Here is a 26,277-nt window from a genome sequence, read left to right on the forward strand (position 1 = left end):
TTTTTTCTTGTACGAGTCGCGCGGCATGCAACTGTCGTAAAAAAGCGGTAAAATAATTTTAAAATAAATCGATGAGGAGCGAGCTACAACCGATAACTACTAGATAGGCAACCTGCGCAATCGCAGAGATAAAAGTGTGGCCTAAATAAAACATAAAAATATAATTTGCATCTCTTTATTGAATAAATCACACGCCAAAATAAATGCAATTAGTAATCCTCGTCCGGAACTTCAATATGTGTTGTTAACATTTACTATTTTTCAGCTTGACGAAATCTGAAAAATTAATATGGTTAGAAAATAAATTGAAACGTGGTAACAGAGGCCAAAAGTTTATCTCTACTATGTGTAATTTGGAAATTAGGATCGAGAGAGGAACAGTCAAACTTCAAACTGTGACAAATTGCTCGATTTTTTCACTTGATTTCGATCTATCCAACAGTGCACGAATTTTGAGGAATAATTCCCGAAATATTGAATTAAATCGTTATTTTACAGAAGGGAGACAATGCTTGAACAGTCGATTTTCTCAACATTGTAAACGAAAATTTAGGATATTTATCATTTTATAAGTTTTAAAGCTAAAAAAGAATTTTCAGCAAAACTCTACCATTTTGGCCATTGCAGTTTCCGAGATCCAGATGGCATTGGTTTGTAAAGGTGCGAATTTCTCCCTTGCTGTTCTTGCCGCAAACTGGGTTGTAGTTATTATTGCATCTGATGTAGCAGCGTTTTGAAACGCCTTCGGCCGTCGCTCCGACGAGCACCATGCAAGCTGAAAATCAATTCGAAAATATTTGTTATCGCCGATGCCACCACGGTTTTTCAAAAACACAACTTCATTGCAGTAGCGTGGGTTGGTAAGCTTGCATATTTAGATTATCAAGCTCAATTTTTTCTCTTGTCCTAAAATTTTTTGTAAATTATAATTTATATCACGAAAAAAAATTAGGTTGTAGTTTGAAATTCAAGTGAAAAGGACAAAACTGTGTTGATGGGGATCCTAAATATTTGAAAAACTTACTGCGACGTTTAGTTTACAGTAAATTCATCAATGAAAATTATAATTTTAGAATATTTTAACCCTTTTTCGAGTCTTCGTGGATGAGAAATTGGAGAATACTCACCAACTAAGCAGACCAGAACGAATCTCATGATTTCAGTTTGTGCAAATGTGACAGCACGCGTCCCCTTTTATACTCTGACATTGTCACCGCATAATAATTATCTTGTTATTTGAAATGTGAAAATAATCAACAAGGTTGTTTTTTTGTGGTAGCGCGAACCGGAAATTGTTTCCGATCGAATATCTGCGGAGAATTCACTTTTAAATTTTACTTTATTATTTTGTTCTTGCACAATGTTTAAAAAATTTATATATCTACAAAAATTCAAAATATTGTTATCTGTTTATTTAGGTATTTAAATTTTGAGAAAATACAATGAGCTCATATGTCCAGGAAGGAAATATGATTATAGGGATATTGACATTCTGTTTCACGAGTTAACCGAAAATGCAATTCGGAAAAATTTAACATTCCCAAATTGGCGGGTTTTACGGTCATTTTAATTTCAAGTATTTGAATTGTGGAGTTCGGTCGAACTCGTCTCGTCAAATGGGACAACTTTCCTGTCCAAATCTGGAGTTTTGTTTTGCCCTAGTTTTTTTTTTTAAAAACTACTAATTGCTACTAGCAGCGGCCAAACTGTGCATCGATCTTCAAATATTCAAATTTCCACTGTCGAATCGATTGTTGCCCATTTCTTGCAATATGGATATTGCGTTTGGTTGACCAGATAAATGCTCGATTCAACCCACTTTTTACACCATAAATAACTTTATAATTAATTTCACACTTATTTTCTTGTACGAGATGCGCAGTATGCAATTTTCGTAGGAAAATGCGATTAATTTAAAAATAAAAAAATTTAAACGATGAGGTTGCGATCTACAACTGCGTGATAGGCAACCTGCGCGGTCGTGGAGACAAAAGTGTGGCCTAAATAAAACATAAAAATATAATTTGCATCTCTTTATTGAATAAATCACACGCCAAAATAAATGCAATTAGGAATCCTCGTCCGAAACTTCAAGATGTGTTGTTAACATCTGTCAGCTTTCTGCAAGATGAAATCTGAAAAATTAATATGGTTAGAAAATAAATTATTGAAACGTGGTAACAGGCCAAACGTTTATCTCTACTATGTGCAATTTGGAAATTAGGATCAAGAGAGGAACAGTTAAATTTCAAACTTTTACCAAATTGCTCGATTTTGTCGTTTGATTTCGATCTTTCAAACAGTGTGCAAATTTCGGGGCATAATTCCCGAAATTATGAAATAAACCATCATTTCACAGTTGGGAGACAACGCTTGTATAGTCGATTTTGTCATAATTTTAAACGAGAATTTGGGATATTTTAGCATTTTCATAATTGGTATATAGTACTTCAAGTGTAGGCTAAAAAGGCTAAAAAGAAATTTCTCAATTTCCAGCAAAGCTATACCATTTTTTTCATTGCAGTTTGCGCGAGTCATATAGCAATCGTTGAAAAAGGTGCGCCTTTCGCCCTTGCTGTTCTTGCCACAAACTGGTATGTATACATTACGGCAGAAGCTGTAGCAGCCTCCGGAATTGCCTTTGGCCGTCGCTCCGGCGAGCACCATGCAAGCTGAAAATCAATTCGACAATATTTGTTATCGCGCCAATACCACCACGGTTTTTCAAAAACACAACTTAATTGCAGTAGCGTTGGTTGGTATGCTTGTATTATTAATTATCAAGCTCAAGTGTTTCTCGTGTCCTAAATATAATTTAGTAATTTTATGTTGTGAAAAATGTTTATAAATTATACCACGAGAAAATATATTTTTAGGTTAAAGTTTGGAAATTCAATTAATCAGATTTGTGCTGATGGGGAGCCTATACATTTGAAAAACCTACTGCGATGTTTGGTTTACAGTAAATTCGTCAATGAAAATTATGACTTTAGAATATTTGAACCCTTTCTAGTGTCACTGCAGTTGAGAAATTGGAAAATACTCACCAACAAAGGAGACCAGAACGAATCTCATGTTTTCAGTTTGTGGAAATCGGATAGCAAATGCTAGAGCGCGTCCTCTTTTATACTCTGACATTTGTCACCGCATAATAATTATCATGTTATTTCAAAAATGGGAATAAAATCAACAAGGTTGTTTTTTTGTGGTATAGAATGAACCGGAAATTGTTCCCGATCGGAACATCTGAAGAATCAACTTTTAAATTTTACTTTAATGTTTAGCTCTCGCATAATGTTTAAAAAATTGTAATTCTACAAAAATGCAAAATAATAATACATGGAAATCGCGTTTGGTTGATGAGATAAATGCGCGATTTTTCCGCTACCAAGACGATTAGTGCTTTTCGGAGTTTTTAAATAAAATATTTATACTCCTGAATCTCTGCGTCTGTCAGGTTGTGACAATGAATTGTTTATTTGATTGGCAAGTTGGCAACACGTAATTGTGTAAATTAATTAAAAAAAATTATAGCATTCAAGCATAGTGGAGATAAACTGATGGCCTGCAAAAAATGGTCCAAAAAATGACCCCTCCCGTTTTACCCAAAAAATGGCCTCTCCCGTTGCACCAAAAAAATGACCCCTCTGCACCAAAAAATGACTTCCCTCCACAAAAAAATGACCCCACTGCACCAAAAAATGACCCCTCTCCACCAAAAAGTCTAAACACGTCGATTCAAAGCCCAACTGTTATTTCAAGATTATTTAAATCCTTGCCGGTGGAAATTAAAATGATACAATTACGACCAACTATTTCTAAAAATAGTGATGCAACACCAATTTTAAGACCTTTCGATTTTTATTTCTGTGATTTTGCGTTAGAACAATGTGAGATAGCATGTTATTTATTATTAGTATAGATGTAGATAGGATTAGTTTTGACGTATTTTAATAAGTCACCAATGTAAATATTCAAACAAAATAAAAAATTATCTGAATCTGAATCTGAAAAAATAGAATGAGGAGCTGGAAAGATGCACGAATATTGGAATCTCGACTATCTTTTTTTTGCTCTTTTTATCCCTGTCCGAGGACCGGAGGACCGGGAAGGGCGCGCACTGCACTAGCACGAATGCTGAAACCCGGGTCCCAATAACACCGCGAACGGATAACATGGGCGCACCGGGCCGCACAGGGACCCAGCCCACTCAAGGGCCACTTGCCTCCGCACCGAGGACTGCATTGAAACGCTAGACATTCGTCCCGTGAAGCCAAATCACGCATGCTGGAAAGGTGCAAACCAGCAAGTAGCGAGTCGGCGCCGGTGCGCCTCCCAGCCCGTTGAGCAATTTGAGCAATTCGAGGAGTCACTAAACTAACCACTTTTTGCCATTATCTTTTTTTACTATTTAACCAAAAAATGCAATTTAGAACACTCTATCTTACCCACATTTGCGGGTGTTACGGGCATTAAATTTGATATTCGAATTTTTGAGTTCGGTTGAACTCGTCTTGTCAAGTGGGGCAACTTTCCTGTGGAAATCTAGAATGGAGTTGTTCCCAAATTTTCCGCTATCAAGATAAATTAGTGCTTTTTCGGAGTTTTAAAAAAATGTTCGCACACTCCTAAATCTCTACTTCTATCTCGCAGAGTTAAAATAAAAAAACAGGCATCTTTAGACTAGTCTCAAACTGCCTTAGATAGCCAATGTAATTTTCTTTAAAAAATGGGATTAAATAATCTTAAAACCAAATGATAAGGAGCGAGCTACAACCGTGAGCGTGAACTGCTTGATAGGCAACCTGCGGAGAGAAAAGTGTGACCCAAACTTAACAATATTAATTGTATGTATCTCTTTATTGAGTAAATCACTCGCCAAAATAAATGCAATTAGAAATCTTCGTCCGGAACCTCAAGATGCGTTGTTAACATTCGCCCTCCTTAACCTTGACGAAGTCTGAAAAATGATTATGATTAGAAAATTAATTGAAACGTGCATATGGTTACAGGCCAACAGTTTATCTCCACTGTGTGCAATTTTGAAATTAGGATTGAGAGGAACAGTTAAATTTCAGACTTTGACAAATAATATCTCGATTTTTTTACTTTATATCGATCTATGCAACAGTGTACGAATTTATAGGAATATTTCCCAACATTATGAAATAAATCGTCATTTTAACAGTAGAGAGAAAATGCTTGAACAGTCGCTTTTCTCAACATTGTAAACGAAAATTTAGGATATTTATCATGTTATAAGTTTTAAAGCTAAAAAAGAATTTTGAGCAAAGCTGTACCATTTTTTTCAACGCAGTTTTCGCCCCTCATATAGCATTCGTTGGAAAAGGTGCGCATTTCGCCCTTGCTGTTCTTGCCGCAAACTAGTTTTTCTACAGCTAAGCAGATGAAGGGGCAGTCTCCTGACGTGCTTTTGGCCGTCGCTCCGACGAGCACCATGCAAACTGAAAATCAATCGAGCAATTTTTGTTATCTCCAATACCACTACGGTTTTTCAAAAACACAACTTAATCGTAGTAGCGTTGGTTGCTATAAGATTGCATTATTAATTATCAAACTCAAGTGTTTCTCGTGTCCCAAATATAATTTTGAAGTTTTTAATCGTGAAGAATTTTATTTTATTTATATATCACAAGAAAAAACAAATTTTAGGTGTAAGTTTGAAATTCATGTGAAAAAAGACAGATTTGTGTTGATGGGGATCCTAAATATTTGAAGAACTTGTTGCAATGTGTAGTTTACAGTAAATTCATCATTGAAAATTATGATTTTAGAATATTTTAACCCTTTTACAAGTCATTCCAGTTGAGAAATTGCAGAATACTCACCAACAAAGCAGACCAGCACGTACTTCATGGTTTCAGTTTGTGTAAATCGGATGGCAAATGCGAAAGCGCGTCCTCTTTTATACCGAAATTGTCACCGCATAATTATTATCATGTTATTTGACTAAATGTGGGAATAAGCATCAATGTTATTTTGTGGTAGAGTAAACCGGAATTTTTATTCCGGTCGGAACATCTGGAAAATCCACTTTATTATTTTGTTCTCGCATAATGTTTAAAAATGACAATTCCATATGACATGATTGAATAATATGCGTGAGCATAATAGCATAAACCAAAACAAATGAAGCATATATTTTTTAAATCAACAGCCTGATGAGTGTTGTACACTTTTTGGCCTGTTACTGATTTTAGAGGCGCCACGACCAGGCGCCCGTATCAATTGCTCGTCTCACGCTTTCAAAAGGAATACCAATTCTGTAAAAAAAAAACTCGTCGTTAAGGGCGCCTGCATGGTCATGGCGCCTCTCAGGTCAGTAACATGCCAAAAATTGTACAACAATGAGGTAATTGAGTTTGTCATTTGAGTTCAAATTTTTGGGAGTCACGCTTCAATCCAATGGCCGCTCATCTTCTAAATACGTTTTGAAAAAAGCTAAAACCGCAGTTTTCGCCACGGCCTCTCAAAGTCATCTGTCAACACGGCCTTAAAGCTTTTTGATCTTGCAGTCGCACGCCTATCGCCAGCTATGGTGTTCAGGTGATCTGGTCGCACTAATTGACATTAAGTGATTTTGCCAAATTAGAGTCAGTAAAGTCGAGCTCGGCTTATGAAAGTATATGAAACTATAGCTTCTTTTTTGACGATTTAGCTGCAAGATTTGCACTTCCTCAAACCAAACATTACAGTAAATTTATTCAAAACCAGAGTGCTTCAAGATTTTCCTGATTGAGCCAGGGTTTTCCGACAAGCCTGCGATGGTTGACCAGAGTTGCAACACAAACAGGCACACGCTAACACGGCATGCTTGTCACGGCTTCCATTATCTTCAGTGTAAAATAAAATAATCCCATAGTGAAGCCATTCCTGACCGTGTTTAAACTTTGTGATAAGAGGATCGACTTATATCATTTTCTAAGCTATGATAGAAATCAGATGAGTCTGACCAAAGCTGCGAAAATACCAGCTAAATGGCTGACCCAAATTATTATTAAAAAATCTATTGTACACAACTTGTGTTAAAATAAATTGATTGATCTCTTTATTGAATAAATCACACGCCAAAATAAATGCAATTAGTAATCCTCGTCCGGAACTTCAAGATGTGTGTTGTTAACAGTGGCCATCCTTCACCTTGACGAAACCTGAAAAATTAATATGATCAGAAAATTAATTCAAACATGGTTACAGGCCAACAGTGTTTATCTCTAGACTATTTGCAATTTTGAAATTAGAATTGGGAGGAACAGATAAATTTCAGACTTTTTTTCCTCTTTTTATCCCTGTCCTCTCGGAGCGGGAAGGGCGCGCACTGCACTAGCACGAATGCTGAATTCCGAGTCCCAATAACACCGCGAACGGATAACATGGGCGCACCAGGCCGCACATTTCAGGGACCCAGCCCACTCAAGGGCCACTTGCCTCCGCACCGAGAACTGCATTGAAACGCTAGACATTCGTCCCGTGGAGCCAAATCACGCATGCTGGAAAGGGGCAAAGCAGCCCGTTGAGCAATTTGAGCATTTCGAGTCACTAAACTAACCACTTTTTGCCATCTCTGACATTGGGTAGCCGGTGTTAGATCTCCGAACTGCTCAAATACCTCCCATTGCTTTGACACTCCTGAGAATGCGTTAACAATGCGAGCCAACGGGCTGGTTGACAAATTGCTCGAATTTTTGTTGCTTGTTATCGATATATCCAACAGTATGTACGAATTTTGAGGAATAATTCCTAAATTATGAAATTAATCATCATTTTACATTTGGGAGAAATGTTTGAGCAGTCGATTTTCACAACATTTGAAACTAAAATTCAGGATATTTATCATTATATCATAATTTTTATAGTATTTTAAATAGAGCTTAATAGGAATTTCTCAAATTTTCAGCAAAGCTATATCATTTTTGCCATTGCGGTTACCGTCAGTCATAAAGCACTCGTTGGAAAAGGTGCGCATTTCGCCGTTGCTGTTCTTGCCGCAAACTGGTATGTATACAGTTAGGCAGATTTTGCCGATTTTTCTGGAGTCTCCGGAAATGCTTTTGGCCGTCGTTCCGACCAGCAGCATGCAAGCTGAAAATCAAATTTTGCTATCACCAATTCCAACACGGTTTTTCAAAAACACTACAGTAGCGTGAGTTTGGTAAGCTTGCATTATTAATTATCAAACTCGAGTGTTTCTCGTGTCCTAAATATAATTTTGTTATTTTTAATCGTGAAAATTTTGATTTAATTTATATCACGAGAAACTACAAATTGAAGGTTTAGGTTTGAAATTCAAGTGAAAAAGACAGATTTGTGTTGATGGGGATCCTAAATATTTGAAGAACATGCTGCGATGTGTAGTTTACAGTAAATTCATCAATGAAAGTTTTAAACCTTTTTAGTTATTCGAGTCTTCGCAGTTGTGAAATTGGAGAATACTCACCCACAAAGCAGACCAGAACGAATCTCATGTTTTCAGTTTGTGGAAATCGGATAGCAAATGCGAAAGCGCGCGGCCCCTTTTATACTGACATTGTCACCGCATAATTATTATCATGTTATTTAACAAGAATTAGCAACAAGGTTGTTTTGCGGTGGAGTAAACCGGAAATGTTTTCCGGTCGGAACATCTGGAGAATCCACTTTTAAATTTTACTTCAATATTTTTAGTCCTCAAATGTTTACAAAATTTGTGTTTCTACAAAATTTCAAAATATTGTGTAATTAACTGTTTATTTATTATTATTAGCTGGCGAGGTCCTATAAATTAGATAAGTTACATTCCAACGATACGCCCCCTAATTGCAATGCACATAGAAAAAATACAGACAAAAGTCGAAACTATTTTACAAAAGAAAACAATTCACCGGAAATTCACCGTAAAATTTCTTGAGGTAAGGAAATTCGTTTAAAGTAATAGAAGATAGCTCATATCGTGGCTCATGCCACAGGAAAACTCGTAAAGCATTTTATAAATTTGCAGCTCTTGAGAATGAATTTTGCTGCGATGTCGTTAATTTCTGGTTTTTAAGTTATTAAAATTAAAAAAAAATACAATGAGCCTATACGTCCAGGAAAGATGCACGAATATGGGGATCGTGACTATCTTTTTTACTATTCAACCGGAAATGCAATTGAGGAAACCTTATCATTCCCAAATTTACGGGTTTTACGGGCATTTGAAATTGAAGTATTCGAATTTGTTAGTTCGGTTGAACCCGTCTCGTAAAGTGGTACACATTTCCTCTGGAAATGTGGAATGGTGCTTTGCACTAATTTTAGTTATGAAAACAACAAAATTGGTGCTTTTTCAGGGTTGCAAAAAGTGGTTTACACTCCTAAATCTTTGATTCTGATGGTCAGATTTCAAAAACCACACATTTATAGACTCGTTTCAAACTGCTAAAATGGTCTAAGGGTTCCACCCCTTCATCCTCCTTTTTACACCCTCAATAACTTAATAATAAATTTTACATTTTTTTACGGAATGCAATTTTCTGTGTAATATTAATGTAATCAAAATTAAAATTAAAAAAGAGCATCAAACACATTTTATTTTAATAAAAATTACTGAAACTTAAAAAATGCGATTAAATAATCTTTAAAACAAATCGATGAGGAGCGAGCTACAACCGATAACTACTAGATAGGCAACCTGCGCAATCGCAGAGACAAAAGTGTGGCCTAAATAAAACACAAAAATATTGATGTATCTCTTTATTGAATAAATCACACGCCAAAATAAATGCAATTAGTAAACCTCGTCCGGAACTTGCATTAACATTTGCCCTTTTTCTGCTCGACGAAATCTGAAATATTTATATGATTAGAGAATAAATTGAAACGTGGTTTGCAGGCCAACAGTTTATCTGCACTATGTGCAATTTTGAAATTAGGATCGAGAGGAACAGTTAAATTTCAGACTTTGCCAAGTTGCTCGATTTTTTGCTTGATATTGAGAATTCATAGTATAGATAAAAAGGAATTTATCAAATTTTCTGTAAAGCTTTACCATATTTGCAGTTTTCGAGCCTCATTTGGCACTCGTTGGAAAAGATGCGCGTTACGCCCTTGCTGTTCTTGCCGCAAACTGGTCTGTATACTTCATTGCAGACTTTGGGGCAGTTTCCGGTAAAGCCTTGGGCCGTCGCTCCGACCAGCACCATGCAAGCTGAAAACCAATTCGGCAATATTTGTTATCGCCAATTCCACCATGGTTTTTCAAAAACACAACTTAATCACTTAGTATATTGTGGGTTGGTAAACTTGCATTATTAATTATCAAAATGAAATGTTTCTCATCTTACACATAATTTTGGAGTTTTACATCGTGAAAATTTTTATCACAAGGAACAACAAATTTTAGGTTTGAATTCAGGTTTAAAAAAGAGAGATTTGTGTTGATGGGGATCCTAAGTATATTTGAAAAACTATTTCGCCGTTTAGTTTACAGTAAATTCGTCAATGAAAATTATATTTTGAGAATATTTTATCCCTTTCTCGAGTATCCGCAGCTGAGAAATTGGAAAATACTCACCAACAAGGCCGACCAGCACGTATTTCATGGTTTCAGTTTGTGCAAATCGGATGGCAAATGCGAAAGCGCGTCCTCTTTTATACCGAAATTGTCACCGCATAATTATTATCATGTTATTGGACTAAATGTGGGAATAAACAACAATGTTATTTTGCGGTAGAGTGAACCGGAAATTTTTCCGGCCGGTACATCTGGGGAATCCACTTTTAAATATTACTTATAATATTTATTAGTTCTCATTGTTTGAGAAATTATATTTTTACAAAAATTCAAAATATTGTAACCTTAACTGTTTATTTAAGTTATTAAAAATCATACAATGAGCCTTATTCTCACCTCCAGTGTGCCAATTTAATTTGGGGGGGAGGGGGCTCCTGTCTTAGAGAGAGGGAAGAGGTGTTTGTGGCACAGAAGCGGTTGATTCGAGCGATGGAAGGAGTCGCGTCGCTTAGTCAGCAAGGCCGCGGTTCCAGACTTTTTTCTATTTATTTGCTGCAGTGTTGCAAATTTGTGCGTCGCCTTTCCCATTTTTTTCCGGCTCGTTGGGGAAATTCATGGCCATGGTACACGCTCAAGAGAGGAACCTCTCAGGTGTTTACGGCGGCTAATATTAATCCCCAGATCTTCATGTTTAATCTCTTAAGACTTCCAGCGGAGATCCGTGGATAGTTTTGATGAATTTCTCGTTTTCAGGGCAGCTATGCAACAAAACATGCACACTTATATTCGCAAATCCATTTGAATGTATACAATTATGTTTCTTTCTTTAATATTACTGTTATTTTGTGTTGAATTGACTAAGTTTTTGAATACGCGGATAAAACTTTGAAAAGTCTCATTTACTGTACTGCTTTATAATACAAATCAATCCGGGAATTGCCCACAAAGTGGTGCTGTTTCAGAGTTTCAAAAATGGTTTACACTCCGAATCTCAGATTCTGATGATCAGATTTTCAAAAACCGCACATCTAAAGACTCGTCTCAAACTGCCTTTGATAGCCAAAGCAATTTAAGGGTGCTACCCCACCAACCCTCTTTTTGCACCCTAAATAACTTTATTTTACACTTTTTTTGTAAGGCATACAATTTCCTTAAAAATTGCTATTTAATCATCTTAAAACAAAACGATGAGCGGCGAGCAACAACCGTGAACTGCTTGATAGGCAACCTGCGCGGTCGCGGAGAGAAAAGTGTGGCCTAAATAAAACACAAAAATATTGATGCATACAATATTGATTGAATAAATCACACGCCAAAATAATTGCAATTAGTAATCCTCGTCCGGAACTTCAAGATGTGTTGTTAACATTTACCCTTTTTCTGCTCGACGAAATCTGAAAAATTAATATGATTATACAAGGGAAGAGTGAAATTTCAGACAAATTTTGTCGCTTGATATCGATCTATCCAACAGTGTGCGGATTTTTGAGGAATAATTCTCTAAATTATTAAATAAATCGTCATTTTACAGTTGAGCCGTCGATTTTCACAAAATTTTAAACTAAAATTTAGGATAATTATAATTTTTAAATATTTTCATATAGTATTTTAAGTAGAGCAAAATAGGGATTTCTCAGCTATACCATTTTTGAAAAGGCAGTTTTCGCGTTTCAAATAGCATTGGTTGGTAAAGGTGCGCGTTAGGCCCTTGCTGTTCTTGCCGCAAACTGGTCTGTATATTTCTTTGCAGGAGACGCAGCGTCCGGAACTGCTGCCGCCTTTACCGCCTTTGCCGCCGCCTTTGGCCGTCGCTCCGACAAGCAACATGCAAGCTGAAAATCAATTTGCTATCGTCAATACCACCACGATTTTTCAGCCTGCATTATTAATTATCTTGTAACTTTAAATTGTGAAAAATTTATTGTAATTCTGAGAAGACCAACACCAAGCAAGATGTAACATGTCTTTAAAGTGTATATTTATGTAAATGAGGAGTAGGAAGATGAGTATCAATAAAGCGCGCCTGCCGACGACCTGATCATTCTGATGTTCGCTTTTTGGCCACTCGAGTTAGTTGGTCGGAGCAGGAGCAATACAGCTTAGCCGTGTCGCCGGAGTGCCCGCACCGATTAACATTTTAGTATTTGAACCAAAATCCCCTGGACTAACCGTAGGCCGCATGAGAATATATATTTTTAGCTTAAAGTTTGAAATTAAAGTGAAAAAAAGAGAGATTTGTGTTGATGGTGGTCCTAAATATTGAAAAACGTATTACGATGTTTAGTTTACAATAAAGTCGCGAATGAAAATTATGATTTTAGAATATTTTAACCCTTTCTCGAGTCTCCGCAGCTGAGAAATTTGAAAATACTCACCAATAAGGCCGACCAGCACGTATTTCATGGTTTCAGTTTGTGGAAATCGGATGGCAAATGCGAAAGCGCGTCCTCTTTTATACTCTGACTTTGTCACCGCATAATAATTATCATGTTATTGGACAACATGTGAAAATAATCAACAAGGTTGTTTTTTGTGATAGAGTGAACCGGAAATTGTTTCCGATCGGAACATCAGGAAGAATCTAATTTTAAATTTAACTTCAATGCTTCTTGGTGTTGCGTAATGTTTACAAATTTTCTCTTTCTACAAAAATTCACAATAACAGTTTATTTAAGTTATTAAAATTTGAAAAAATAAAATGAGAATTATTCTCGCCTCTAGTATAATATGCCCCTGAGTGAGGGAAGAGTTGATTTTGGCCGAGCGATGGCAGGAGTATGGTATTGGCGATCTTCGCGGAGCCGCTTGAGTCAGCCAGAAGTTTAATTTGTTGCCAATTTTTTCTATTTTTTTGCTACAGTGTTGCAAATTTGTGCGTCGCCTTTCCCTTTTTTTTCCCGGCTCGTTGGGGAAATTCATGGCTCCAGAGATGACTACTTTGTTCCCTCTCAGGTGTTTACGGCGGCTATTATTAATCCCCAGATCTACATATGCTTAAACTGATAACCTGTGTAGCAGACTTCCGGTGGAGATTCGTGGAGAGACGCTTTCGAGAAGCTATTGAATTCCGTGTATTCTAAATTTTGTTAAAGCTTTGAAGAATTTCTCGTTTTCAGGGCAGCTACGCAACAAAACATGCACACTTGTATTCACAAATCCATTGGAATGTATACAATACGTATTTTTCATTAATTTTACTATTATTTTGACTATTAAATTGACTATGTTTGTAAATACGCGGAATAAAGAGCTTCGAGAAGTCTCATTTTCTGTACTACTGTATCATACAAATCAATCCGGGAATTGCCCACAAAGTGGTGCTGTTTCAGAGTTTCAAAAATGGTTTACACTCCGAATCTCAGATTCTGATGATCAGATTTTCAAAAACCGCACATCTAAAGACTCGTCTCAAACTGCCTTTGATAGCCAAAGCAATTTAAGGGTGCTACCCCACCAACCCTCTTTTTGCACCCTAAATAACTTTATTTTACACTTTTTTTGTAAGGCATTCAATTTTCTTAAAAATTGCTATTTAATAATCTTAAAACAAAACGATGAGCTGCGAGCAACAACCGTGAACTGCTTGATAGGCAACCTGCGCGGTCGCGGAGAGAAAAGAGTAGCGTAAATAAAACACAAAAATATTATTGTATCTCTTTATTGAATAAATCACACGCCAAAATAAATGTAATTAGTAATCCTCGTCCAGAACTTGCATCAGCATTTGCCCTTTTTCTGCTCGACGAAATCTGAAAATTATTATGATTAGAGAATTAATTGAAAATTGGTTACAAGCCAACAGTTTATCTGCACTATGTGCACTTTTGAAATTAGGATCGAGAGGAGCAGTTAAATTTCAGACTTTGCCAAATTGCTCGAATTTTTCGCTTGATTTCTATCATTCCTACCATGTGCGAATTTTGAGGATTAATTCCTAAATTATTAAATAAATCATAATCTTGCAGAAGGGAGGAAAGCTTGAACAGTCGATTTTCTCGACATTTTAAACAAAAATTTAGGATTTTTAGTATTTCATATTTTTTATATAGTATTTCAAGGTAAGCTTAAAAGGAATTTCACAAATTTTTTGCAATGCTTTACCATATTTTCTGTTTTCGGTATCCATTGCGCACTCGTTGGAAAAGGTGCGCATTTCGCCCTTGCTATTCTTGCCGCAAACTGGTGCGTACTCAGTAATGCAGGCCGTCGCTCCGACCAGCACCATGCAAGCTGGAAATTAATTCAACAACATTTGTTATCGCCAATGCAGCCACGGTTTTTCAAAAACACAACTTCATTGCAGTAGCGTGGGTTGGTAAGCTTGTATTATTAGTTACTAAGCTGAAATGTTACTCGTGTCCTAAATAAATAATAATAAGTTTAAATTGTGAAAAATTTAATATAATTTTGTTTAAAATGATCTTTATTATGGTTCTGCAGAGCTATTTTGCCCCATATATTGCCATATCCAGATAAATAAATTCAAATTGCAACTTAATTGTTGTTAACTATTCACGAGTATAGTTTACAGTAAATTCTTCGACGAAAATGATTATTTCAGAACATTTTAACTCTTTTCTAGAGTCTTCGCACTTGAGAAATTGGAGAATACTCACCAACAAAGCAGACCAGAACGAATCTCATGGTTTCAGTTTGTGTAAATCGGATGGCAAATGCGAAAGCGCGTCCTCTTTTATAATGACATTGTCACCGCTTAATTATTATCATGTTATTGGACTAAATGTGGGAATAAACAACAATGTTATTTTGCGGTAGAGTGAACCGGAAATTTTTCCGGCCGGTACATCTGGGGAATCCACTTTTAAATTTTAGTCCTAAAAACGTTTATAAATATTTATTTTCCTACAAAAATTCAAAACATTGTTATTTTAACTGATTATTTAATTTATAAAAATTTGAAAAAATACAAATGATAGATAGCTAAATTAGTTACCCCTTCAAAATTGTATAAGCAGCTCATTTTGTAACGGAATTGAGTGTTTATCACCCTGAATCTACTTCAGTATACGTCATGGGAGATGAATACGAGTCGAGCTGTAAGAAATTTCTTAAAAAATGTGATTAAATAATCTTAAAAAAAAGAGTTAGAACCGTGATAGGAAACGTGAGCGGAAGCGGAGAGAAAAGTGTCGCCTGTAAAAAACATGCAGAGCCATCCTTATAAATCAACCAAATTCAGCGTAAAACTGGTAAAACTTCTCATTCAGAATTTTATTGAAGAACAGAAACAAAAAAAATGCTTCGTGCATCTTTGAAGGGTGCGGCATCTTATTTAAAGAAGTAAAACATTTGCATTTTATGTGTCACGATCATAGCATTTTCCTCTCGCTGTATTGTTTTATGCACACTTTGCCGTGTTTCATATCCTACCACAAACATGTCGAACGTCGTTTTAACTGTCTTTTTATCGCCTGCGCTGAGAGAACGGAAATAATCGTAATGCACACATCCATTTTTTACCAGACGCAGACCGAGAATAAGCCGCCGTCTGCATGTCAATTTCATCTCACATAATGTTAATTTTTCCTTCTCATCAAGTAAAATGAGAAATTTCTCACTGAAAAATAAGGGAAAGTGTCCGTTGAATAAAATAGTAATAAATTGTCGCAGCGGAGAGTTGATTTGCGAGAGAGGAAAGGCTGGAACTAATTTGAAGTTTGCTGAAGGCTTGCATTTGTCATCTAATTCCCAGGCGTGCAATGATCGAGACTCGGAGCCGGCGAGTTATGAGAGAAGAGGGCCACTAGATCACCCGTGCGTAGGTGGCGCGCTGCGCTGCTCCAGCGGGCGAAAATCATCCCCCGCCCGCCCGCCCGCGCGTCCACCCCGCCAGCACCGAGCCACGACCCTGCACGTGCACAATTCGATTACGCGCACGTCACAATTTCAAAAGGGAAAGCATGCGAAAGAATGCCACATCACGCACACATAATATGCGACCCACTTTACTCAAAACTTCATAAATATATTTGCATATTACGTGTAGTTTAAATAATTGTTTTCTCAAAATTTTCGAAAGCAAACTTGAAAAGAAATCAATCTTTAGCAGATTGTGCCTTTTGTTAGACAAAATAATTATTTTTATGGATTTTACGGGAAAATTTTGGGACACATTGTGACGTAGTGAAAAAATAATGAGTGCGTCAGCTTTGGATTAATTAATTAATTGTTTATTTCTCTCCAATGTCATTTACATATGTACAAAAAGAGTAAAAATGCACAACATGTACAAAGTGATCAGGTCACTGCTGAAACGTCGGCAATCAAAGAATCGTCGAGTCTAAAATACACTCGCAAACACGTTAAAACTCCCGCCACAAAAAAATCTTTTAGCTCCGATGGGAAATGTGAATATTGCCGGTCTTGAAGTGGCTGAGACAAACTGTTCCATAGCCCAGCGATCCTGAATGAAAAGGCTCGACGAGCCCTATTAAATCAAAACTAAATTTTATGTTCTATTTCAAGGTCAAAGGTTTTTGTTTTCGAGATTAATGAGCTTCAATAATCGAAAAATTACGATTTTCTGGAGATTTGCAAATATTGAAAACTCAAAATCAGAATTGCAAAAACTACCCACTCGTCTCGACCTCCCCTGACCAGCTAAAGGGGTTAGAGGGTGCTTAGCCTCCACCCATTTCAATACCCTTATGTTATTTCAGTTTTTACTAATTTCAAGGGGTTGAAATACACATAGCAATTTGGGGTGGTGGGAAAGCACCCCCTAAACCCTTCAGCTGGTCAGGGGAGGTCGAGAGGAGTCTAATAGTGGGTAGTTTTTGCAATTCTGACGGTTAGAATCCGCGATTTGGAGTTGCAAAATTATTAAGAGTCGAAAATTTCGTGCTTTTTCAAATTTTTAAGTGGAATATCTCGAAAACGAAAATGAAAACCACTCTGAAATTTTCAAGCAAGCTCATAAATGTGATGGGACACCTTTTCAAAATAGGGATAATTAATCAGTTTTTCACACTCAATCTAATTACGAATTTTCTTCTTTAAAAAAAATGTTTAAAATGCTGGCACCTCAGAGATGAGCCTAAATTTTCATATTTGTTATATTTTTAAAATGGTTTTAGCTACTAGAAAAAACATGAGACTTTAAATTCGAAATCAAAAAAACATTAATAAATAATTCTTTTTCGAACACTGCTGATTGCTTACAAATTTAATGAAAATAAATTCGGATGAAGTAAATAGGAGTTGCAGGAGCAGGGTTTTGTTTTATTATTTGGAGGAGCACGCGGGTCTTCTTTCCGGTCGTGGTGATTGCCGTACTGCGTCAGGATATTAGAGGCGGCAAAATAATAAGAAATAGTCGGCGGCGGCACACTGAGTTCTGCAGCAGCGAGCGCACTGTGCAGGTCTCCAGAGATTTTAATTCCAACTTCGGACGAAGTGAGTGAGCGAGCGAGCGGAGGAAAAAATCATCTCAACAAGCGGCACGATGCCAGCGCGCAGGAAATTGCATTATTTCTTTCTTTCTCTCGCTCTCTCATTCTCGCCTTGTGCAAAATTGGAAACTACAGCACTTTCTTGCGCGCGCAAACAATAAAAAAGAATGGGAGGAAGCGCCTCGGCACCGATTATAATTAAGCAATTAAAAATCTGCAAGACCAAGGAAAAGGAGAATTTTTCTCTCCGACTTTATCTCGGCTGAATAATTTATGCGCAAAGTTTGGCCGGAAAAATAAATCCTAATTATGATTTGTGATAAGTTTTTCTGCGACTCAGCCAGATGAACAGATTCCCATTAAAACTTTTCGCTCTGCTCTGCGGCCGCGTATCAACCGCGCGCGCCCGGCAAATAATGTAGTTAGCGCGCGCGCGGCGAGCTCCCTAGAGTTTTTGTAAAAATTATGAATTATTAACGAGCCGTGTCATTTAATGAGTAATTAAGTATTCACGCCGGCTCATAATGAGATAAGCTCGCTCTGGCTAGAGAGAGAGAGAGAGCCGCCAACGCAACCCTTTTACAACTTGAGGCCATTCGCACAAACCTGCTTTCGCTTGTCATTCCCGGGCGTTGTCTGCTCGTAAAATTTGTATGTACAACACACACCCTTGTCATCTCTTACATATGCCCAGCCACTGAGCTCCCTTCGTCGCTCTCTAAAATTTTAATTCCGCATCAAACATTTTGACACTTGTTTTTCCGGACTAGCCACCAAAAATTTAACTTGAAATGCCCTGTAGAGTTTTTAAACAAAAAACTATGTGAATATCTTGGATTTTAGGCATTTTGAAAAACAAATAGAAATTGATCTATCTCGGTTAATAATTTTTTAGACAAAAATTAAGCGCAGAATATTTTTCTAGATGTGTTCTTAAGTTTTAAATCAAATTTTTTATAATTTAAAATGTTGCAATAATTATAATTAAATTTTCGTGCCAATTAATTATGTCATATTACGTTTTTGAGATATTTCAGGTCAAAGGTCAAACCCTAGAAATCGAAATATCAAGTGAACGTGAGATCTCGGCTTGTACTGGTCAGAAATGTAAAAACTGCATTCCATTGAACTCGTCTTGAAGTCCCCTGTCGAGCCAAAAAGGTTTCAGGGCGATTAACACCACCCCTTTCATCCCTTCTCCACTCCTTGTCTTTAATAAATTCATTTTTCAACCTTAAAAATCCCCACTCTACCTCATCAATCCCACATTGAAACCTTTTATTTATTCAAAATACTGTCAAGAAGTAATAAAACTATTAATTTGCAACTGCCTCGAGACTTAGAAACTCAAAATCAACGCTCCTCCGGCCTTTTTGTCGGTACGCAGCACGTAATCAAGGTTTTACGATCTGCAGCCCCTAGATTTTATGCTGCGCAGGATGGATGTGGTAGGCACGACTCCTCAAGACGGTTTATCCACGCCTGGAAATGGCCTCCGTACCATGATTGCAGTTTTTGTGGCCAAATCTCGGCGTTTGAACGATCGACAACAGCATTTAGGGTTTATTCCACTCTAGCTTTAACTAGAGGTTTATTAAAACATTTAAGGCCGTTTTAAAACGTATAAAATTTTATTTTTTTTCTGGCCATTGCCTCGAGTTTAAAAATTTGAAAATTTTAGTGTCACACATTTTAAAAAATATATTTTCATTACTTCACTTTTGCATCAAAAGATACATGCCATTGTGTCTTTGGTAGGCTCTTTTAATCAATAAATTAATAGATTCTTTGAATCTAAGGTTCACAATTTTTGTCTCATGCAACCATGCTGTCATTTTAAGAATTCAACACAGTACAATTTTAAGGGAAAACTCCTTTGCAGCACGTTTGCGAATCAGATCAGAGCAATTCATTTAGGCTAGGCTCGCCCAGCTGTTCGTACAGATCTTGCAAAAAATCTTGAGGAACGTCCGCTTCGGATATTGTTGGTGCCTCGCATTCGGAGCTGTTTCGATGCAACTCTGCTCCCACTTGCGTTTGTTCCCTCTTGATGCACATTCCCGTCTCATTGCAACTCTCTTTTGTCTCGGAAATGTCTTCAATTCTCACGTGTAATTGGAATTCTGGCATTGAGTTTGTGTTGTTGACTTCCAGTTCCTTTTCAAGTTCACTAGATGATTGTGAGTCAGATGTTGGTTCAGGTTTAAACCTTTTCTGCGCTGGAAAAATCATGCCAGCTTTGAAGCACGCTTTCTCCCAAATTTTCCGTTTTTTTCCCAGCAAACCTGATGCCTGGCCACTTTTTCGGATCTTTTGTTGCAATGCCGCAATAACAGGCTGATCACCATCCGATGATGATGATGATGGGCTAAAAATTGAGTTAGATGGTTAATTATTTTTAGTGAGAAGTTCTTAAAATTCTTAAAATTGTAAACATACCTGTTGGATTTCCCTCCCTGGCGCTTCAGTTTTGATCTTATTTCTGAAGAAAGAATAGCGACTACCTTTTTGATGTCGATTTCTTTTTCTGCCGACTCTACGGTATTGACCATTGCTGAAATCCAGGTATTTTATTTAATTGATAATCGAATTAATCCTCATCAAAGTATCTTTCAAATCAATCAGAATATTTATTATTCGTCGACCGATAAAAGAGTTACTGAATTTAATATTATGCGTAATAATTACTTTCGATGCAGGCAAGAGTGGTGGCGTTTGCTTTTTGGTAGCCGTTCGTTCCTTCGGCGCTGAGAGTAGATATCAAACTTTCTCCGAAAAAGCTTTTCAGGAGGTATCTCGCAACCGCACTTCGAGATTTTCTTGCGGTCAACATTTCTGCAGCCGTGTTTGCAGCGCTTTTAGAAATCGCTACACCAAAATATTTGGCGATATCTTCTCTCTGGGAAACAAAACAAATATACATGTTTCTTCAATTCTCAATAATTGTGATCTGATTGTGTGAGAAAAAGTCCACTCCGTACCAGATTTAAAATGTTAATAAAAATGTGTTGACTGCTCTCCAATTAAAACGAGCTATTGCTGAGACACCTCTCCAAAATGTTCCAAGTGTTTACCTTCATTTTGAAGAAGTCGGAATACGGTTTCGTAAGAATTTTTAAGTTTATTGATTCTTTTGAACCCGAACGAATTATAGCCACTGGGCTCGGAATGCTGAAGTTCAATTTTGCGGTGTTTTTCGCAGCTTTCTTCATCCTGAAACAAAAAAACCATTGGGATTTTTAAAATGCTTCCATGCTACAACAATTCTGATGCCAAAAATAAATGGTATCAGGAATGATTTTTCAAACAATGAAGATGAAGTCTGATTCAAATTCACCAGGGCGAAAACAGTTTCAGTTCTTAACCTAAAATAATATACACACAGTTACTGTGTTTTAAATATAACTTGTTTTGAGCAGTACACCGATGGTATCCAATAAAGTAAATAATAATAAATAACTTGTTAAGTCGATATTTTTTTTCTGCAGACTGCATTTGCTTTAACGAATTTTTGTTACATAAATTATCAGCTCATTGAAATCTTATAAATAATTATATTAGAATAACAGGCCTCAAAATAAACTAAGAAGTGAAATTTAAAAATTAAAATGTTTTAATATTCTTGAGGTAAGCATACATTAAATTCTTAAAACTATTTTTGTTCGCTAGATTCATGCTTCATGCGATTTAACACTAAAAATTGTTTACATCTTTCTTGATTTAAGACAGCGATTGCTTTTACGAGGTCTCTTTTATTTCACAATCGAATTATCATTCACAGGTATTTATTTTGGCTTTAGTAGAAAAGTGATACACATGTGGATACGAATATGAGTGAAAACACGTCCATAATAATATAAAGAATACTAATTATTTACCAAACAGATATCCAGAAATCCGGCATTTGATAATAAAACGTTGAAGGAAATAACCATAAATATTGTTAAAGAAAGTTGGCAGTGAGCCCTTGTAAACACCACTCTTTGACATGATTAAATTATTTATCAAAGTGCCAAAGAAGAGTCGGTTTTTGTATATAATTTCTTGTGAGGTGTTCCAGAATTTTGATGCTTCACAAATTCCTGACCATGTGGAAGCATGCAATGAAATGTATGTACTTGTCTTCGGAGATGCAAAGTAATCTAAATGAGGCTCGCGGAGAAGCGTTTGGATCCAATTGTCTAACTTTTCCTCTCCTCTTTTGTATCGACTGCTGGGGAGGGAAAAGAAAGACGCGCGACTTGCTGCATTAATTAATTACAAACCTCCAGAGGTGGATGATTCTCATCTCGAGCAGCGTCGCTTTGTTCGCTCGCACTTAAAAATTATTCTAAAATTAATTATTCTGCCAGTAAAAAATCTCATCAAGTCTTTTGTCAGCCTTAATATCGTACGCAGAATGAGGGTGAAAGCAAGGGTTATTAAAAATGGAGAGGCAAGTTTGAGTTTTAATCTATTTTTATGACAAGGAAGCGCCAGAAGTTTGACTTGCAGTTCATTGAGCCGCGGAATTATGACAGGGTGTATAATTAAAAGTCTTCAGGTGCTTGAGAAACTTTCGCTATATATTGAACGCGTCTTTTTAATCATTCAGAATGTTGTAAAATCACAAATTTGTCCTCACCATTGGATAGGGGATGATGATACTCCCTTCAGTCTTTTGCTACATGTGATTATCAATACCAGAATGAAATATTTATAGCTTTTCATTGGAACAGATTAATATTTTTGTTTGAGTTGCCGACCAACTTATATATTGTTGGCGGGAGAGTTTTTCCGTTCGGCAAACAACGTCTTTCTAATTTCTTCCCTCGTTCGTCCCGGGGGATTCGAGCGTTATTTGCGCTGGTTTTCGTAATTTTTGCCCTTGTCCTTGGCTTAAGCGAAACGCATTTATTTCTCTGACGCTCGGCACGATCAATATAAATCGATTTAACGAAAGGCAAAAGAATATCTTTCTTGTGCGCGCCCTCGAATAGTGCAACTTTGCAGCACTATTCACTTTGGGTGCAACATTTAACTTTTATTTATTCATGTATGTGTGCATAATGCAGAGTGTGAAAAACTAGAGGCAGCGAATATATTTACAGGGTAAACCCCCAAAGGATTTTCTCGTTCTGGCTCCTCTCTCTCTCTCTTTCTCGCTCACATGTAATACACACACACTCTCTCACGCGCACGGCTAATGCAAGAGCACTACTAGGAGAGAAAAGAATTTAAAAAGGAGGAAGAAATGGCTGCAGGGAACAAGTGATATCAGTAAATCCAGCTTCCTCCTTGTGTATCTCGTCGTATTTAAATGCCATTACTTCATTCCGAATTCATAATTCTTGCCGCGCGCGCCCTTTGAAATTGCAACCCGCGGCATAGCGAGAGGAGAGTAAACACACGCGCGCAGTGCAGATGTACATTTCGGTCCAGCATTTGACTCGTCGCTTGCGCGTCTTTTTCTTTTTAAAGGAAAGAAAGTCGGCGCGGGAAAGGAGGTGATAATAAAAACTGATACGACTCTTCTGGGACGCATGAAATGCGAGCCGAGTGTATCGCTGCCACCGGAACAAAAAAACGCCGAGCTACAAAATTATATTTTATCTAAGGTCAAATGCGAGAATTCTTCTTGAGCCGCTGGCTCTCTTTCTCTCTCGTATTAGCAACAAACAATCTCGCTGACAATAAAACTCGCTTTTACGACCAGTCTTTTTTAACTTAGCTGCGCAAATCAGGCAAGACGAACATCTTTTTCATAATTTTTGCACTTCCCGCGCAATGGCTTGAGAAAATTACCTCCAGGAAAGGTTTCCCCTCCTCTCAGATAGATCTCAACAGCTCTCTGAAATTACGTCAATAATGAATTCTAAATAGGCTTCCACTTCTTAATTGTTAAACACAAACGAACGGTTCTGTTAATTTAAAGCGATGGACTATTTTTCCCGAGCTTCTGCCTATTAAACTACACTTCAAACTGCCTAAACGCGACTAAAATTAACTAAAAACCATCTGTTTGGCATTAAACTTGTTTTTAAACTTCATTTTATCTTTCAAAACATATTTTCGATGCTGATGAGTATTTGAGTTATGTTAAAACGTTATATTATTTGCAGAGATACTTATGATAATATATTGTTATATCGTAATTTTCTTGTGTATGACGTTTTACAAATTGTAGGGACGAATTCAACCTGATCTATTTTGTAGTGAGATGCCATAAGTTAAATTAAGATGAATTTAATTAAATTGACAAAAATAGTTCCATATTCAGCACCAAATCTCGGGTTCAAACAGTCAGAATTACAAAAACTTCACACCGTTCGACTCGTCTCGACCACCCCGAGATAGCCACAAGGTTTTGAGGGTGATCAACCACCATCCCCTTTCCACCCCATGCATTTTGCAGTAACAATACAAATCGCTTCGATTAGCACTTTCAAAAACTTATTCCCTGATCACAACCCTCTAAAATGTACAAAAATCTACCCCAAATTCCATTAGCTATCTAGGGTAGGTTGAGACGAATCGAACGGTGCGTAGTTTTGATATTTCTGATGGCTCAAACTCGTGATTTGGCGATGACAATTTTGGCAAAAGTCAAAAACATAAATTTATTTTTTGGTCATATTTCCAATGTGTAATCATTTCGCATGATTGGCAGGTCCAATGCATCATTTTATCTTACTAAGCCATCAAGAATTTTTATTTGAAAAAAGTCAAATGGGTTTTAGCAAATTAGGCACATTTTAAAATAGTAAAAATCGTCTAAAACCGATAAAATTCACCAGTTGCATAAACCCTAAGTGTTCGAAGCCGCCAACAGATGGCTTCGATGGCTAGATTTCAGACTCAATCTAGCTACTGTGCATTCTTCAATTAATTTGCTAATTTTTGACGTGCTGAAAACCAAAATTGGTTCAGCCAATCGCCGTAGAATCGTGAAAAACTATTTTTTTGAAATAAAAAAATCTTTTCCAACGTTCCTACGGCGAATGTCTGAACCGATTTTGGTTTTCAGCACGTCAAAAAAAGCAAATTAATTAAAAAAAGCAAAATAGCTAGATTGAGTCTTAAATCGCAGCGGATATGCCTTAAAACTGCTTAAAACAAAATTTTTCAAGAAAGTCTGTGGTTGCGCCATCTGCTGGCGGCTTTGAACACTAAGGGTTTATGCAACTGGTCAATTGCTAAAAACCGTCAAAAACAATAAAATATTTTGGGTGAAAAAGCCATCTATAAAAACCCTGCCCTAGAGAAACAGATTACCTTCAAAACGTACGTTTTTTAGGAGCCATCAAACCACTTAACACTGCTTTTATCGTAACATCTCTGCACAAAATAATGGATAATTATGCATATTTATTTTTTGGTTCCAGTTTCATCATTTTAGAAATTTAAATCAAATCAAAGAATGTCACACGCGATGTCTCATTTATTTTAAATGCAAATCAAGTGAAATTGTGAAACATGGAACGGAAAATTGTGCACGCGCAGGCATCTACATGTGTCGGACAATGTCTAAATGCAGTAAATTAAAAGTTTGCTCGGCGAATGACGTCACACGCGCTCATTCCGGCGACAGATACGGAAGGAATCCTCGGGAGACAAAACAATGTGCGGACATTAGTGCTGCGCGAGTAATGGCGGAGGAAATACCCGATGATATGCATGCAGAAGGCCTGCGCGAGTGAGGATAGGCGAAAAAGCAGCACTCGACTCCCTCGGTGCCTATAAAACTTTTCTCTGCGATTGTCAAACGCGCTCCTTATTTACATATCTGCGCCATGAAATAATAAACGCGCACATTACCTGCCTTTGAGCGGCGCGCGAGCGGCGTACGCCCCAAATATGAGCAGAGCCGTAAGATTTTTTCGTTCCGTTCCTTTTTTGCGGCGGGCGAATTTTAATTTTTATCACCCCCTCGTGCATTTCGGCGTGATGCTGTATAACTCGTTGTTGCCGCGTGTAATTTTGAAACTTGTTACGGACAAAACAAGTCTTTCAAATTGCGCTTGTTTGGAAAGAGTTTTCACGCAGGCGGCAGGAGGAAAAAAAAGAGGAAATGCTAATTCCGGCAGGCAAGAATGTTAAATAAGTTAGAGGCATTAAATTTTCGTCTTGCTACCTCATCACGCCAGCAACGTTCAGCCCTTCCTTGCTGATGCAAAGTTTGTGTGTGTGTGCGCGCTCGCTCGCGTCTCTGGAGACTTTAGCGCAGCAGCCAGCCAGAGAACGAGAGCAAAAAGGAAAAAGCGGCGTGCTGCTGGTGCTCATCGTCGAGTGAATAGAACGGTCGCAACGCAAATTCTGCTTAGCCTGACAAAAACTTGAATCTAGAAACCAACCAAGAGTTATAATCCGCAGACTACAGACAAAAACGGCGGG

General features: G+C 37.2%; 2 protein-coding genes and 4 long non-coding RNA genes across 7 annotated transcripts in view; 1 reads left to right on the forward strand and 5 right to left on the reverse strand.

Annotated features, from left to right (window-relative positions):
• Nucleotides 1-26,277, forward strand: part of LOC135934295 (oligosaccharyltransferase complex subunit ostc-B) — a 106,757-nt gene that overhangs the window by 51,842 nt on the left and 28,638 nt on the right. The gene's annotated exons all lie outside the window — the stretch shown is intronic.
• LOC135933969 (uncharacterized) lies at nt 160-12,928 on the reverse strand. 2 transcript variants are annotated; one of them, XR_010574041.1, is made up of 5 exons: nt 12,868-12,928; nt 12,136-12,324; nt 10,553-11,886; nt 10,028-10,186; nt 160-276 (listed from the first exon to the last, which is right to left on the reverse strand). It is a non-coding gene; the product is annotated as an uncharacterized LOC135933969 (long non-coding RNA). The 2 variants fall into 2 exon arrangements; XR_010574040.1 differs by lacking the exon at nt 160-276 and adding an exon at nt 9,718-9,824.
• On the reverse strand, nt 2,019-3,089 carry LOC135947968 (uncharacterized). Its single transcript, XR_010575746.1, has 3 exons — nt 3,048-3,089; nt 2,508-2,672; nt 2,019-2,135 (listed from the first exon to the last, which is right to left on the reverse strand). It is a non-coding gene; the product is annotated as an uncharacterized LOC135947968 (long non-coding RNA).
• LOC135948307 (uncharacterized) lies at nt 4,846-5,920 on the reverse strand. Its single transcript, XM_065497518.1, has 3 exons — nt 5,850-5,920; nt 5,301-5,465; nt 4,846-4,960 (listed from the first exon to the last, which is right to left on the reverse strand). The coding sequence occupies exons 1-3, from the start codon at nt 5,875-5,877 to the stop codon at nt 4,929-4,931; spliced, it is 225 nt and encodes a 74-aa protein (XP_065353590.1). The 5' UTR covers nt 5,878-5,920; the 3' UTR covers nt 4,846-4,928.
• LOC135933970 (uncharacterized) lies at nt 7,042-8,542 on the reverse strand. Its single transcript, XR_010574042.1, has 3 exons — nt 8,459-8,542; nt 7,951-8,103; nt 7,042-7,172 (listed from the first exon to the last, which is right to left on the reverse strand). It is a non-coding gene; the product is annotated as an uncharacterized LOC135933970 (long non-coding RNA).
• Nucleotides 14,135-15,203, reverse strand: LOC135933971 (uncharacterized). Its single transcript, XR_010574043.1, has 3 exons — nt 15,109-15,203; nt 14,594-14,722; nt 14,135-14,241 (listed from the first exon to the last, which is right to left on the reverse strand). It is a non-coding gene; the product is annotated as an uncharacterized LOC135933971 (long non-coding RNA).

Source organism: Cloeon dipterum, chromosome 1, assembly GCF_949628265.1.
Source record: "Cloeon dipterum chromosome 1, ieCloDipt1.1, whole genome shotgun sequence".
NCBI classification, from domain to species: domain Eukaryota; kingdom Metazoa; phylum Arthropoda; class Insecta; order Ephemeroptera; family Baetidae; genus Cloeon; species Cloeon dipterum.